The sequence below is a fragment of the Dreissena polymorpha genome, chromosome 12 (assembly GCF_020536995.1).
Source record: "Dreissena polymorpha isolate Duluth1 chromosome 12, UMN_Dpol_1.0, whole genome shotgun sequence".
Lineage (NCBI taxonomy): Eukaryota > Metazoa > Mollusca > Bivalvia > Myida > Dreissenidae > Dreissena > Dreissena polymorpha.
This window is the reverse complement of record NC_068366.1, coordinates 69978487-69995823: the sequence shown is the minus strand read 5'-3', so window position 1 is coordinate 69995823 and position 17337 is coordinate 69978487. Positions and strand designations below refer to the sequence as shown.

Genomic DNA, 17337 nt, shown 5'->3' with positions numbered 1-17337 from the left:
AAATATCAATAAACAGTCCAGTTTTGCAGAAAAATTCATTTAAATGATGCTATTACATGTATATATGCAAGTATCTGTTTTAATTATAATTGGTCAAACTAAATAAATACAAAAATATAAAACTGCATATTATGCACTTTTGAAAAAACAATATATTCCCAAGTTGATGTCTTATTCCAACTTCACATAATACCGTGTTTTATACAGTTTATATAAATACATCTGGAACATTTTCAAGGACACATGTACTTTTATCTTCTTAGAAAATTGTGTATTCCGATATTGGTCCCCTTATTAACAATAATGGAGTAGTTGAGTACCCTTATATTGGGCCTTAAAAATCTTGATACATCCTAACATCCAGAAAACAACAAACACTAGCCAGATCCTAGATAAATTTGTAGTTTCGTTTAATTGAAGTATTAAAAAGATCAGATGTACTACTGGTATGCAATATTTTCCTACAGCTGACCTGCAGCCATTACTAACATATATATTGTTTAAACAGCATGCAAACTCCTGTGAAAGCCAAAACATATATTGATGGATTTCAAAACACCTTTGCACACATGCAGTTCATCAAAAGATGATGTGTCTAGTGTTAAACCTGTCTTTCTTCAAGGTAAAGGTCATACTTCAAAGATCCAAGTCAGCCATATAACAGTTTTTTGGGACTGAAATACATGTATAGTCATCCGCTATGCTATTTTAAGATAACTTAACCTTGAGATACAAACATGAGGACAATGTGTGTTTTAAACCTGTCTCCCAACCTCAGAGGTCAGGGTCACACTTAGAGGTCAATGGTTCAATTGGGCTATAAAGCAGCTTTTACAAGCTGTAACATCTCCATCATTCTATTTACAATGTAAAGACAACTTACCACAAACGACTACCACGAGGAGACTGAATTTCGAGAGAATCACCCGTCTTATTACCTCAAAGGTCAAGGTCATTTTACGAGGTTGAAATTCCAATATGGCGATAAACAGATTTTGATTGACAATTTGGAGTTTTGAAAGGAAAGAGGAATGAGTGCACATCCATGCCCTATAGACACCTAGTTCATTAAGATGTGTTGTATTGTTCTTTAACCTTTTACCTTATGTCAGATAAAATCTTTTGTTGGTGTACGTTAACTCAGGTGAGCGCTTAAGGACCATCTTGACTTTATTGTTTTTTTGCTAAGTCTATTCTTTAGTCTAAGAATTGGGTGGAAAATACGGACCTTCTGAAGTTTATTGAATTTCAGTCAGTGATTGCAAACGTCAAAAACTGTGATGGGCTTTAAGTGAGTCTAAAAACCTGCAGATAAGGATCCTAAGATATGCACAACAGTTACTATCCTCTACAAGGATTAATCCTGGGATTCTTTTTTTCCAGTACCATGAGAGAACAAGTTCGGACAAATTTTGTTATGTAAATAAAATTCAAAGGGCCATTTCTTAGAAATTCACAAACTACAACATATGGACAAAATGCACAACTGGATTCAGATGACTAATGCATAACTAGATTGAAACGATTAATGCAAGACTATCTTGACATGATTAATATATCCAGTGAAAAATGTATCATGAGCCAGCACTTAGAAACTTCAATTACCAGCCCAGACAAACATCCATCCAGTTACATGTCCATCATTTCAGTACAAAGTTTTATCTCAGTACCCTACGTAATGGCAGACAAATTTGCTGCTTGCAGGGAAACAAATTAGGCTAGAACTACTAGTAGAAATAATGAAATAGACTATATTAACTATAGTTAACTTCTGGTATCAATAAAAAACATACCATTACTCCTGGTAGCAATCAAAAACAGACTATTCTGTTAGCAATCAAAAACATACCATTACTTCTGGTAACAATAAAAAACATACCATTACTTCTGGTAACAATCAAAAACATACCATTACTTCTGGTAACAATCAAAAACAGACTATTTTGGTAGCAATAAAAAACAAACTTGTACTTCTGGTAGCAATCAAAAACAGACTATTACTTCTGGTAGCAATCAAAAACAGACTATTACTTCTGGTAGCAATCAAAAACAGACTATTACTTCTGGTAGCAATTAACAAACAGACTAAATGCGTTTTCCATTTTATTCAATGTGATAGAATTGGTAGTGTGATAAGACATAAGAAAAAAACTGGTGAAGAAAAGGAACCATATGTACAAACTTAACAACATAGGTAAATGAACAATAAACGTAATTATATACAACAATACTGCTAAAAACACTAACCTTTTCATATTTAAAGCTTGTCTAAGAAGACATTAATACCCCCAGACTCTGCATATAGTAATAATTATATGAAGCCTGATGTAACAATACAAATTGGACCCTATGGCGTGGTTAGTTTTCCCCACGCAAGCATTATTTTAACAAAATTTGCAGAGAAATGCAATTGAATGGCACATACTCAATATAAAACCTTTGGGCCTTGTGGTTTCAAAGGAAAAGTCTCTAGAAACAACTATGTTTCAGAAATTCTTTGTTGAAAAAGAGTCATAACTTTTGTTATTTTCAACGTAAAACAATACAAATCGCAAATGCAAAATTTGCTATCATAAAGAAATTACAAGTTTGAAGGTTCGGTGTTGGAAACTGTATGAGAAATCAGGAAAAATTAGTGTCTAAATACAGACATACCTAGTGATTACAGTATGAACCCTTAACTTTGTATCAGGGGGAATAATTAGTACACTTATGGCATCTGAGAACGCGGGGTACTTGCTGGCTTTCAAATACATTCGCATGAACATAAATTCTGGTCTTCTTATCTCAGATAACACATGAAACAGATCACACATGCATAATTCAAATACATGTACAACAATAATTCTAATTTCTGTGACATGATTGGAATTTCAATAAATGTGTATGCTGAGAGCTAAATACTGCTTATGTATATAACAATACATTCCAAATATCAGTGAATGTGCAATTTTACAGTCTGAGCCTTTTCGATTGGGAAAAATAGCGGGATAAACCATGCAATTGTGAAAAATATAACGTTATTAATATGATTATTAATAACGATATTCCAATTGTTTATAAGTGAACGTTAAACTGCATTTTAAAATTTATTTTATAAAGTGTTACAGAATTTTATCCCTGTATAATAAACTCAAAAAACAAATTATGAAATAAGTTTATTAGAAAAGTTCTGCATCTTTTGTTGATAAATTTTGGTCAGATTTTTGGAAAGAAATGTTCCTTATTGATATTGGGAAGCAGCCTGTAAGAGGCCGTAATTTTGGGCCAAAAAAATTACTCAATAGATACATGTATCTTGTTGCTTCCAGATATTGCTAAAAAAAACTCAAACATTATCAATGTGAATTATTTTGCAAGCTTTGACAAACATGAAAGTTATAAATTGATTTATTAAAAATATCAAAACATGTTAAAGAAGCAACAAATCAAGTTACAGCAAAAAACCTATACATCATACAGCAAACTACTGTAAACTTCATGTCTTCTTGGGAAGAACCATTAACCAGGGTAAACAATTAAAACGTCACAGATTATATACAACCCTTACAGAATCCATATTGCACAAATAATCAAGATCATCAACCTTGTATCTTTACTTAAAACCTAGTTATTTTACCTTGATTGCATTGAAAGTCTAAGGCTTACTTGAAACGCTCTCGAGTCCGTTTCCTGGGACTAGAACCAGTACTTGGTGTCTATGAGGGAAATCTAAAGAACGCTCCAACAGTGGGGATCGAACTTGACTTCCGGATCGCTAGGCGGACACCATATCCACTACACCACTGAAAGTTACACCATTGTAACTTTGACTATCACTGTTTAGGGTTTGCAACTCACATCAGTGATGTGGCTAAGCCAAGTTGGATATTCAATAAAGTGTAACATTGCAGTGTATATTCACAGTGCACAGTATTTCCAAACGGATAGGAGATAGGAAGAAATTCTCAGCCAGATATAGTATATACCGGTACTTGTAGTCACTTCCCCTATCTGCCCGGTCTGTAAGGGGAGAATACTGTCTTCAGCAACTGTACAGCAGCTTTCCAGAGTTCTCTAACATGGTCCAGTCTACTGAAATAATCTCCTGGAAAAACAAATTATGCAAATAATGCACGTCAATATTGCATATCAATTGATAAATGGGATATGTTCATAACTTTGCAAGGTACAACTATTTGGATAGACTTTGAATCATAAAAAGTGGAATATGAAAAATATTAATTTAATCAAATCTAGATAGACTAAAGGACATCTTGTTATAGCACTTGGTCCTTTATTTATGGCAAGGAACCAATTGTCAGGCATACTGAAACAAAACATGCGTTATCACACTTTTCACACTTAGCAAATCCACTAAATAATGACGCAACTTACACAATTGATAACACGCAATACATTAAAACAAAGACCTAGAATTATTCTAGGTCTTTGATTTCACCCATCAACAAACTTTGTTTTTGCCTATTTTAATCAAAGACTTAGATTTTTATTCTAGGTCTTTGGTGAAATGGAATCACCCTGTGGGTTTGTTGGTCTTATAAGATGCACATATTTGTGTACTTAGTGTTCCCAACTTAATGTTCTGCCTATCAAAATGAAATTTTATACATATGTCGTTTAATCTATGCAGAAGTGAAATACCTATTGTTTATGCATTTCTAAATAATCTTTGCACGGAAATATGCCCTTTAATTTTGAAAATTGTTTGATACTTAATATCATTGTCCATTTGAACTTTGTGCCTTGAAATAGTCTCTCCATTGTCCACATCAAACTTTATAGATTTTTATTTAAAATTAAAGAGTTACTGCTCTTTGCTTTTTGTTTATTTATACAAAACGTTTTTCAGTGAATATCTTTAAAAATTAAAGATATATCAACTTAAAACTTTATACATGTAGGTAGGTAGATCTTATTCAGATTTCCATGACAACCTACGTGGCATGCAGATTTCCATGAAAACCTACTATTCATGCAGATTTCCACGACAACTTACGCTCGATTAGTCATTGTAGGCTCGGGTACTACTTACATGTACCCGGGGTACGGTTATCATACTAAAACGCACCCGGGAATTTTAACGCTTAATCGGTCATTGTCGGCTATTTTTTTTTAAATTAATGTTCACATTTATGTCAATTTTCTGTTAAATGGCCCCTATATTATCGAAAATCATACTCAAAAAGCATGTTGCTGCAGTTTTATTTAAAAGAGAATTTTGTTTAAGATCAACAATATCGTTAAACGGTTATCGGTAGCGCGTTTTATGACATCGGATTTTGGGCGTGAATACAAATTCGGTACAGTCTAATATCGACCGGGTACGTTGAAGTAAATTTACCGTACCCGGGGAACATGCAAGTATACTTAAGAGTACCCGGGGTACATGTAAGTAGTACCCGAGCCGAAAATGACCAATGAAGCACAACTTACCGTCCATGCAGATCTTCAGTATGACTGCCAGTGTTGCGCAGGCTGCAGCCACCTTCGTGAGACTGACCAGGCTGGGAAATGAGAGCTTGCTGACCAACAGACACCCGTAATACTTGATATGGCTGAACACTGACAGGTCTGAGCTGGTAATATCTAAAGAACAGGCAATATTATTTGTGTTGGTTTACTACTTATTATATGGATGAGATATGGTACTTCGATAAAGTCTTGATTTTGGTTTAAACAAATGTTAATGCATTTTTCATCAATAAGAAACCACTTTACTAAAACGGATCATATGGGAAACATAGGTGTGCGTTAAGCAAATGACAGTAAAGTATTTTAATATTTTTTTTACTAGTCTTCGTAAATTTACAAAAAAAGTTGATCACAATATTCAAATTCATTCTTTGAAATTATTAAATAAAAATAACATGATTCAATTATTACTTAATATTCTACAAATATGTATATGGATATTATACTATTTGCTACAATTACAAACTCTTAAAACCAGACAATTACCATCAGGGTGAATAGAAGTTTCATCTACATCTTCAACATTACTATATTCAGCCTTCAAGGACTTAATGTTTTCACCACTACTTGAATGTTCATTGGCCTCCGAATCATGCTTTAGTTGGTCTGTATATATTTTCTCACAGTCATCCACTAAACTTGACTTGGCGCTGTCACTCAGATGGGTGCAAGCATTCAAAAACTGTGGAAGTAGCACAATCTGTCCTCTGGGAAGCATAACTTTTATAGCATAAAGGGCTGCAACTCTTTCATAGCCTGGTCGTAAAGAGTTATCTTCACATCGTAGCCAAACGCTTGCTAGTGCATTACATTGACTAAATTCTTGAACTTTTGCATGAAGGAGGATACTGAAATTGAATTAAATAATTCTTGTTGTATTTTCTTCATATATTTATGATAATAAACAGTATTCTAGTTATCTTACAGTGGTCAGTTAACCTAGTTACAGGTACCCCTTTTCTCTTATTTTTATCATGTGCAAGCTAAGGCAATTAAGAAAAGAGTTATGAGAAGATAAAAACAAATGTTATAAGCATTTTCACACATATAGTATTCAGGGATTTGAAGTCCACTTGTCTTAAGTAAAGAAAGGTTACCCAACCTTGAAGTCAATTTTAGATTATACATAAGCATATGTATAACAGGATGTTGTGAAGCAAACAATTAAAGGAAAGTATCGAATTACAAATGTAATTGGGACTACATGAAAAGTGTCAAGAAATTTACTAAAACAGCACGTTTTATTTTCTTCTGATAATCGGTTCATTTATATGTCTCAATTTGGAATTAAAGTGAACATGAAAAACTACAGATGATCTGCATATTCTATGTTTTTTGTTAATTTTTTTTATGAGGTTAGAAAGTTTATTTGTGTAATTTTGTCATGATTTTTTGTATTTTTTATTATTTCATTTCTGAATTAAGGGTTGTAACCTAACTTCTGCCATGATGGATATATATATATATATATATATATATATATATATATATATATATATATATATATATATATATATATATATATATATATATATATGACAGTTTGAGACCAATAAAAATGTCCACATTGACACGCTATGAAACAAGATATTGAGTGAAAAAAATAATGAAGATGTACCACTGTGCGTGCTGAACAGCACATTTGAATTTTATAGATTAGATCAAGGTCATACTTAAGACTAGGTGTTGTTCATAGATGGGATTGGTCACAAGCATTAATTTACCCTTTGCATGCTGGGAAATTTGTCGTCTGCTAAAATATTGTCTGCTGAATTGATAAAATTAGCATTTTTTTCGATTTTTTTCAAAGAATACCATCAGAAAAGCAAACAGTTTGGATCCTGATGAGACGTCACGTTCTGTGGCATCTCATCTGGATCCAAACTGTTTGCAAAGGCCTTCAAAATTCGGTTCCAGCGCTGAAAGGGTTAAGTAATTATCATATCGCTGTTTCAACGTAGGCCTATACAATGTAGCAAGAAGTATTGACTGTGTTGGCGTTGGAAGACAAGTGGTAAAAATCTAAATTGAAGGACACATCACTTTTTTCCTCATATTAAAATAAAAATAAAAAGAACATTCAAACAAATGTAAGTAATTATAAAACAAGACTATTGCCAAGCAATAAAAGTCCCCTACCTTCGCAGGATCCACCATTTTCAGCAATATTTGTAGTTTATTTGTTGCCATAGTAAACAAATTGCTTGACATAGGAACAAAACAAAATGATGTGCATAATCTCCATATTGCCATCTATGTATGTTTTAAGTTTCATGAAAAAATATGAAGAACTTTTAAAGTTATCGCAGGATCCACCATTTTCAGCAATATTTCTAGTCTATTTGTTGCCATAGCAACCAGAAATATTGACATATAAACAAATGAAATAACGTGCATAATCTCCATATTGCCATCTGGCCATGTTTCAAGTTTCATGAAAAAATATGAAGAACTTTTAAAGTTAACGCAGGATCCAGACAAGTGTGACAGACTGACAAACACACAGAGTGCAAACCATAAGTCCCTCTCCAGTTTCACCAATAGGGGACTAATAATGCTTAATTTTAGCTGTATACATTAAAATCATAAATAAATGTTAGTGTAAAATTTTCAACAGATATATATTCGTTGTTGATTTGTACACCGATTCTTACCATAGTTGTATAACAGTGACAGGACACTTCTCCACACTTTCATAGACATTCAGTACCATGGGTAACACTTCCTGCCAGCAGTCCATCTCTGCTAGTGCTTGTATACACACCACACACAGACGTTCTATGGTCACCTGTACCCTGTTAAACACATTATTGATTAATTTCATCTCAATTATATACAGTTTAGACTGTGACATTGTAGTACATTTAGAGAGCTAAACCAGATGTCATAAGAAAACATAACCTGTGGAGTTGATACCTTTCGAATGAACTAGGTCTGAAAATATTTTGGAGGTGCCCTGATACACACATTTTCATGAAAAAACAACACCAATTTGATAATATACACTTTCAGCCACTTATGGTAACAACATCTGAAGAACACAATTACTGATTTCTTTCTTGATACACATATGAATTACCAAATTTGATTATATTACGTCAATCATGACCTCTTAAATTTTTTAATTGGTAAATAAAGATTTCAATGAGTTTTAAGAATTATGACACATGCAACTCTTGTCAATTTAAAACACAAATACAGAGCTACTTCTAATTTTATATGTGGCTAAATTCCTAACCCTGGTGCCCAATTACAACTACATGTAGTTGTGTAACTACCCTTTTAATTATAATATAGGCTCAACATGCTGGGGTTAGGGTTTACTGCTGGTAACATCAAGAGTGGCAATAAAGGCTGTGCAGCATATATAACTGCTATAACAAGGAGCAGGAAGGAGATGTTTGTGTTTGGCAGAGCAGCCTTGAGCTGCGGAATTGTCTTGGCCACCAATGTAAAAACTAACAGTGGCCAAGACAATTCTGGAGCTCAAGTAACTCCATTTAAATACAGGAAACAAAACTTTATTCTCTCCCATTTGGTACATTAATACATGAAAACCAGCGTAAATAATTAAATTTAGGTCTATTGCACAATTACACAACACATTTATATAAGAAAACCGGGCCCTTTGAAACATCTGAAAAGGGGCAGGTCTTTAATTTAGGCAGTTGGGAAGATGCTGAGGGACCCGTAAATAAATTCTGACATACATACACACACAAACTGCACATGTAAAGTATGAGAAAATACTTTCACTATACAACAAATCTTAAATAAAGCTCATTGGGTCATTGTCGACCTGAAATGGCTTGAAGTCACCCTGGGTTGACTAGAAGCCGATTCATATCACCCTGTGGTGACTTCAAGCCGATTCTAGTCACCCGGTTGGCTTGAAGTCACCCTAGGGTGACATGCATCGGCTTGAAGTCACCCTGGGGCGACAAGAATCGGCTTCTAGTCACCCTCGAAGACTTCAAGCCATTTCAGGTCAAAAATGACCCAATGGGCTATACTCATCGGGTCATTGTCGACCTGAAATGGCTTGAAGCCAATTCATGGCACCCTGGGTTGACTTCAAGCCGATTCTAGTCATCCGGTCGGCTTGAAGTCACCCTAGGGTGACATGAATCGGCTTGAAGTCACCCTAGGGTGACAAGAATCAGCTTCTAGTCACCCCCCTGGTGACTTCAAGCCATTTCAGGTCGACAATGACCCAAGGAGCTAAGTCAAGGCTTAGTAGTTTTTTTCTTCACAAGGGCCCCGATTATATAGTGGAACAAAGGAATTACTCTTCAAGGTTTTATTTGTATCTTCTCCTATTTTTAATCCGCAATCTGTGGTCTCTCATTAACCCCATTGACGATATGCATTTTGCTATGCCTTAGATGGTCAAGCGTGAACGATCGAGTCTTGAACAAAAACAATCAACACGTTCACCTTTTCTCATCTCCACGATGTTTAGCTTTGGAAATTACACTGAGACAGAGTTCATGGCAGCATTTGAATTTTCTTAAAAGTAAATATTCTTTTGCTAAGTCGACCGTAGATTCAAAATCGTCCGTGTGCGAGTGCAATGTTGTTTTCATTTTAGTTACTTGTGCAGCCGCCATGTTTAGATCATGTGACCATTATGCATAGTGGGTTACATTACACTCAATAATCTTACTCTGCTTCAATCTATTTTGCGGAGGATTACGCAGATAGTTGATATATCACGATTGGTCGACATTATTGTCATTGGCCTTGACTATAAATACTAATGAATCGAATCCCGACCATAATATATATATATAATATATATATATATATATATATATATATATATATATATATATATATATATATATATATATATATATATATATATATATATATATATATATATATATATATATAATGAAGAAGAGAAAAGGAGAAGACCGACCATAAAATAACAAGAAAGAGTTTAAGAAACGACTCGCCACCTTGACAATATTTGCTTTAAAGATTTGCACCTATTCATGACTACTCGCCGTAATTTAGTAATGACTGGCCCCTATTTATAAATAAAGTAAGTAAATGAATGGCCTTCGATATACATTTATTAAACATTATTTATAAATATTGTATATTATGAAGTATTAAAGAAACATAAATTACACACATACTAGTAGTCAGATGCATATCTTACCAATATCTTACATAACAATACAATACAATACAAATTTTATTTAAAGTCGGTGCACAATTTTATGAAACAATATAACATTAACTTTGTATAGCTATTTACCGACATACATACATATATATCAATACATTGGGATATATTCTAGAACAACAAAAAGCTTAAAATTAATATCTATCTATCTTTCTTTTAATACTGCCGGAAACCCCATGCGGGTACTATTGGCAGGTGCGCGTGTCAGTGCAAGAATAAAAGGTTTAAAAGCATTGAAAGGGAGACTTCAAAGCATGAAAGTGAGGTGAAGATAAAAGTGTGATAGTGTTAAACAAGAAGAAACATATTTATAGGTTAAAAGTTGTTAAAAACACTGTTTTGTGCATTCAGGGCCGACTGGGGAGTAGAGTGGGGCTAAGGCAACGCTTTAACCCCTCTAGGTCTGCCTGCTGTACAACTGAGGCCGGTAGGCTGTTCCAAAAACTATGGTGTAAGGGAAGAAGGAATATTTAAAGTAGTTGGCTGATGTATGGACTTGTCTGAATGGGAGTAGGTGCATATGACGAGTCATCCTCGTAGGCCTCTCAAGATATGATGGCGGCGAAATGGCTACCAAGCCATACACAATTTTGTAAAAAAAGGGTCAGTCGGGAGAGGTCACGTCGGTCCTTCAAAGTCTGCCAGCCAAGTTCAGTCTGCATACCGGTAACACTGCTGTAGAATGAGAAATCGTTTTTCACCCAGCGGACTGCTCTACGTTGTACTCTTTCAATTTTGTCACTATTTTGTTTGGTATGTGGACTCCAGACAGAGGACGCATATTCTACCTGGGGTCTAACTAAGGTCTTATAGGCTACTTCTCTGATGTTTTCATTTTTAGTCTGTATATTCCTGCGGATGAAACCAAGAGATTTATTAGCATTCGCTGTAATGTTGGTAATATGTTTGTTCCAAGAAAGATCATCTGAAATGGAAACACCTAAATATTTAGCACTGTCTACAACTTCAAGGATATGTCCATGTAGCCTGTAATTGAAGATGAATTTATGTTTTTTCTTAGAAATAACAAGGACTACACATTTACTAGGGTTAAACTCCATGTCCCACAGGTTTTCCCAATGTACTAATTTGTCTAAATCATTTTGAAGAGAGGCACAGTCTTGCAAGTTGTTAATAGCCATATATACAGCAGTGTCATCTGCAAACAAACGAACTTGAGAAGAGATAGAGTTAGGAAGGTCATTTATGTATAAAAGAAAGAGTAAGGGACCAAGTATTGAGCCTTGTGGCACGCCCGATGTTACAAGGACTTCTGATGAGCATTCTCTTTCCAGAACAACTGTTTGCGATCTGCCTATGAGAAAAGACTTTATCCAGGAATTTGTAGATTTGTTCACTCCGTGTTGCTGTAATTTAAAAAGAAATTTAAGGTGGATGACTTTGTTGAAAGCTTTGCTGAAGTCTAGACGTATACGATCAGTTTGATTACCATTTGCGAGGTTGCGAGCCAGTTCATCGACAAGTTGAATAAGTTTGGTTTCGCAGGATCGATGTTCCCCGAAACCATGTTGAAGATCATACAATATGTTATGTTTATTAAAATGTGCTGTGAGGTTGGAAGCTACAATATGCTCTAAAATTTTGCAAAGAATACATGTTAGTGATATTGGTCTATAGTTGGCTGGATCTTCTTTATTTCCTTTTTTGAACAGAGGTACAACATTTGCAGAGGTCCAAATCTTTGGTAAGATGCCTGTGTCAAGAGATTTCTGAAAAAGAAGAGATAGTATAGGTGCAATTTGTTGACGAAGATTTTGAAGGACAAGTGGCCTGATGTTGTCTGGACCTGCAGCTTTGAGGGGTTTCAGATTGTAAAGGAGCTTCAAAACACCGTTGACCGAGATAGTGATTTCTGGCATGATTGAGTATTTGCGACTTGAGGAAGAATGAACATTAGAGTTCTCCAGGGCTGAAAAGCAAGATTGAGATAGAGTTAGAGGGGACATGGGGCTAAAAACTGACTGAAATTGCTGGTTCAGGATATTGGCTTTGTCTGTGTTTGAAGATTTTGTGTACCTGAAATTTTATCATATAATGTTGAAATACCGCATGCATCTTGTTTGGCGCTCTTGATAAGACTGAAAAGTTTTTTGGAGTTAAATTTTGAGCTGGATTCATCTGGTTCTCCATTTTGGTCTCTTATACCCAAAATATATTTAATGTAATTATTCTATGATAATTTGATGGTCTTCTTGATCTGGTGTTTAAGATTTAAAAATGTTGATTTAATTTTGCTGTTTTTCATTTTCTTCATTTTATTGTGGAGTTTGTCCCTCTTCCTTAATAGGCGTTTGGTGGGCTGTGTTATCCACGTAAGGGAGACTTTTGGACCTATTCTTTTTGTGGGGACGTAATCTGAAATTCCTGTAGTAATAGCATTACAAAATTTCTCCTAGATGACTTCCACGGGAGCTGTTGAGTAATTTGACAAAATATCATTAGACATATTTTCCATGTACTCTTTGAATCCATCCCAGTCTGCTTTCTTATATAAATGTACTGTTCTAGGTTTTTGACACATTTGTTTTGGTTTAACACTGGCTGTGAAGGAAACAATTTGATGGTCTGAGATACCCGGAAGACAAGAAATATTATTTATTAGTGTGTGATTTGTAGTGAGAAAAAGATAAAGAATGTTGTCGCCTCTTGTAATATCAGTAACCATTTGAGTCAGTCCAAAATCTGAAAGTAAATCAATGAAATCATCATAAAGGTTAACAAAATTACAGCTGGGTTTAATAGATGGAACATGATCTGTACTCCATGATAATTTTGGGTAGTTGAAGTCACCTAGGATCCAAAGATTTCCTTTTAATTTACGTGCATGATCTAAAGATTTTCTAAATTCCAAGGCGCTGTTGATGTCTGCTTCTTTTGGTCTGTAATAAGCTGCAATGTATAAAGGTTTACATGATCCAAAAAACAATTTTACCCAATGCTAAATTGCGAATAATAAATTTATTCCATAATCGCCATTTTTAAGAAAACTGAAATTTCACTCATAGTGATTTCCGTATTTACAAACTTATTCATACAGATGCCGCTTCAAATCTAAATAGTCTATTGTCGCTTAAATAAGGACAACTCGTGAAAAAAGACGACTTTTTCTCTAATAATTTCTCAAACAAAACACCTGTCTGAGCAAATAACAATGCAACACATTTTATTACATTTTAGTAGTATGTTTTTTTTCGAGCCACCAACGCGATTCAATATATTTGTACTTTTTAGGTCTAGTTCGATTTATGTTTCATGAAAACAGTTCGTGACCCATAGCCGATCCGGTAACCCACATGGTAACATGTGCCATTTAAAATTTCAAGATGCGTCATATGCTCTTTCGGTTATAAGTTGAACACATAAGTGTTTTTGTTATACTTGAAGATTTTAGAATATTCAGGAATTAGTATTACCAATTGTTGACACCAGACAGTAATTAAATGTAATTAACTTATTGGTATGCGAGCAAAATTGGAAATGGGCGCTTTGTTAAACATTAAAGGTAACGTATTCTATAACATATATATATATATATATATATATATATATATATATATATATATATATATATATATATATATATACTAGACTTGCGACACCTTAAGGGTTTCGCGGGATGGAATGAGTGGGGATATCATATTTTACAGTTTTCAGCTTCCGGACGCAAGGACCCTCTGGACGTGAAACACCAGCTTTCCAACACTATATGATTCCAGTTCCAAAGCACATATTGCATTAGTTCAAGGACAAGAACATAAAACGGCATATTCACAAATCTCTGGAAAACAAACAGTGCTAAAAAATATTTTAAGTAGTCATTTAATATTTAATTGATTATGTCCTCTGATTGTTGCATTTTTAATTTAAATATGTGTTCCTATATGCATTTATTGTTGTATTGACTTAGTCTACCCTACAATTATACATGTTTTTTTGCATAATTGAATTATCAAAAACTGCATACTTTTAAAGGCATTGTCAGAGTTAATTGGTTAAGTTAGAGACAAAGTAAAGCAAATATATTCATTTTTCTTAAAATGAATCATCCTCTGAAGCCCCCACTGGGATTCAAACCCAGATCTCTTTCCTCTGGGAAGGAAAGTATTCTATCTTGAAATACAAGGGCAAGTAAGAGGACAATTTGCAATTATAAACCTATAAACATATAAACTTAATTTTTCACATGACCTTAGAAACAAAACAGACATCTCTGAATCTGAAATACATTACAGTTACAATTCAGGTTTTTAGTATTGTGCGTTGTACATGAATGTTTAAGTATTGTATTTATCCTTGGTACACAGAACTGCCTAAAGATGCGTAAAATACCAGTTTTCAAATCTGAAAATATCCCATGTGTTTGTTTTACTCTGTAAGTATCCCTATTTTATTTCAATAAAGCACTTTTTCCTTCTCCTGAAAATTTAACTAAATGTCAGTTATGCTACTTTTTACATTCAGCAAATGACATGTGTCAGTAATGTCAATTTTGAAAATTTGGTAAAAACATTATTTTTACCAAAAAGGTAGACTTAATATTATTAAACAGTTGATGTATGTCACCTTAATAAAAAACACAAAAATGGGAAAGAAATAAAATGTATAAAAATGTCATTTACATGACTTATAACATTAAGTAGACGATATAGCTTTGATACTTAAGGATAAGAGTAGACCTTAACACAAATAGGATAAGAGTAGAACTGAACACAAAATTTACCCAAATTTTCAATTTTCTAACTATAAAAGGGGGCATTATTCTGTCAAAAAACAGAAAAAAATGGGTACGAAAAAATTATGCCGAAAACAATATATGCTACAATAGCTTGGGGTCTTGACCACCAAAACGGCTTGGATTTTAATTATGCTGAAATAACTCGGGGTCATGACCACCAAACTGACTTAGAATTAAATTATGCTGAAATAGCTCAGGATCTTGACCACCAACCTGGCTTGGATTATTATGCTGAAAAAGCTAGGGGTCTTGATCACCAAACTGGCTTGGATTTTAATTATGCTGAAATAGCTCGGGATCTTTACCACCAAACTGGCTTGGATTTGAATTATGCTCATAGTTTGGGTTCTTGACCACCACACTGGCTTGCATTTTAATTATGCTGAAATAGCTCAGGATCTTGACCACCAAACTGGCTTGATTTTAATTATGCCAAAATAGTTCAGGATCTTTACAACCAAACTGGCTTGGATTTTAAATATGCGGAAATAGCTCGAGGTCTCGGCGATGAAACTGGCTATGGTTTAAATAATGCTGATAAAGCTCGGGTTCTTGACCACCAAACTGGCCTTGATTTTAATTATACCGAATTATTCCTGACTTTGATTTTAAATATGCTGAAATAGCTCAGGGTCTCCCCCACGAAACTGGCTAGGATTTTAATTATGCTGAAAAAGCTTGGGGTCTTGACCACCAAACTGGCCTGGATTTTAATTATACCGAAAAAGTTCAGGATCTTGAACACTAAACTGACTTGGATTTTTATTATGCTAAAAAAGCTCGGGGTCTTGACCACCAAACTGGCTTGGATTTTAATTATACCGAAATAGTCCAGGATCTTGACCAATAAACTGACTTGGATTTTAATTATGCTGAAATAGCTCGGGGTCTCTGCCACCAAACTGGCCTGGATTTTAATTATGGTGAGAAAGCTCGGGTCTTGACCACAAAAATGGCTTGGATTTTAATTATGCTGAAATAGCTTGGGATCTTTACCACTTAAGTGGGCGGGGCCCTGGGGTGGGTAATGTGAACATGGATGGTCAAGATAGACTGTGTTGTCATAAGAAATCTTAAGTATTAATTTGAAGTCAATTGGTGAAAAATGGTGCTGCAGAGGCCGACGCGTATTCCCACGCCGCATGTTTGACCCAGGGGGCGCCCCAAGGGTTGGTAATGCGGCCATGCATGGTTGAGATTGACCGTATTGTCATAAGAGATTTTGAGTGCTTGACAGGTTACTGTAAGCCATCATGGAGAGCAGGGGGTTTATGTGGGTTGGTGGTAATTTAAAAGATGAACTTTCAAAAATAATTATAAAAAAAAATTGGGGGGGGGATTCTGGGGTGGGGCATGGGGGATAGTTTGGGTGCAGTGCATTGTGGTATGTCAGGTAAGTGTTGCTTTGTCAAAGTATGAATCAAATGTGATCATAAATAAAGAAGTTATGGCAATTTAAGCAAAATGTTCAATTATCTAAGTATAAAAGGGGCAATAATTCTTTCAAATGCTTGATACAGTTGTCTGTTCTTGTTTATAGATTGGGATCATGTTGGTAAAGAAGTATGCAAAATATGAAAGCAATATGTCAAAGGACATAGAACATATTTGAGGTGGTATGCAAACTTTAACATAGATTTATCAATAATATGCATATTCTAAGTATAAAAGGGGCAATAATTCCGTCAAAATGCTTGATACAGTTGTCTGCTCTTGTTAATAGATTAGGGTCATGTTGGTAAAGAAGTACATGTATGAACTAGTGACCTCAAATCAATAGGGGTCATCTGCGAGTCATGATCAATGTACCTATCAAGTTTCATGATCCTAGGCATAAGCGTTATTGAATTATCATCCGGAAACCATTTTACTATTTCGGGTTACCGTGACCTTAATCTTTGACCTAGTG

General features: G+C 34.5%; 1 protein-coding gene across 1 annotated transcript; it reads right to left on the bottom strand.

Annotated features, from left to right (window-relative positions):
* Positions 1-2090: 2090 nt before the first annotated feature.
* LOC127852274 (peroxisome assembly protein 26-like) lies at positions 2091-10117 on the bottom strand. The gene is made up of 5 exons (XM_052386168.1): positions 9913-10117; positions 8130-8270; positions 5962-6323; positions 5437-5589; positions 2091-4087 (listed from the first exon to the last, which is right to left on the bottom strand). The coding sequence occupies exons 1-5, from the start codon at positions 10083-10085 to the stop codon at positions 3990-3992; spliced, it is 927 nt and encodes a 308-aa protein (XP_052242128.1). The 5' UTR covers positions 10086-10117; the 3' UTR covers positions 2091-3989.
* Positions 10118-17337: the final 7220 nt, after the last annotated feature.

Bases quoted from the DNA above. Each gene is read 5' to 3' on its own strand.
- LOC127852274 (XM_052386168.1), bottom strand. From the start codon at position 10,085: ATGGCGGCTGCACAAGTAACTAAAATGAAAACAACATTGCACTCGCAC. The intron at 8,271-9,912 runs GTGAACGTGTTG...TGTGTTTAACAG, and splicing joins CATCGTGGAGATGAGAAAAG to GGTACAGGTGACCATAGAAC. The intron at 6,324-8,129 runs GTAAGAATCGGT...ATTCAATTTCAG, and splicing joins GTCACTGTTATACAACTATG to TATCCTCCTTCATGCAAAAG.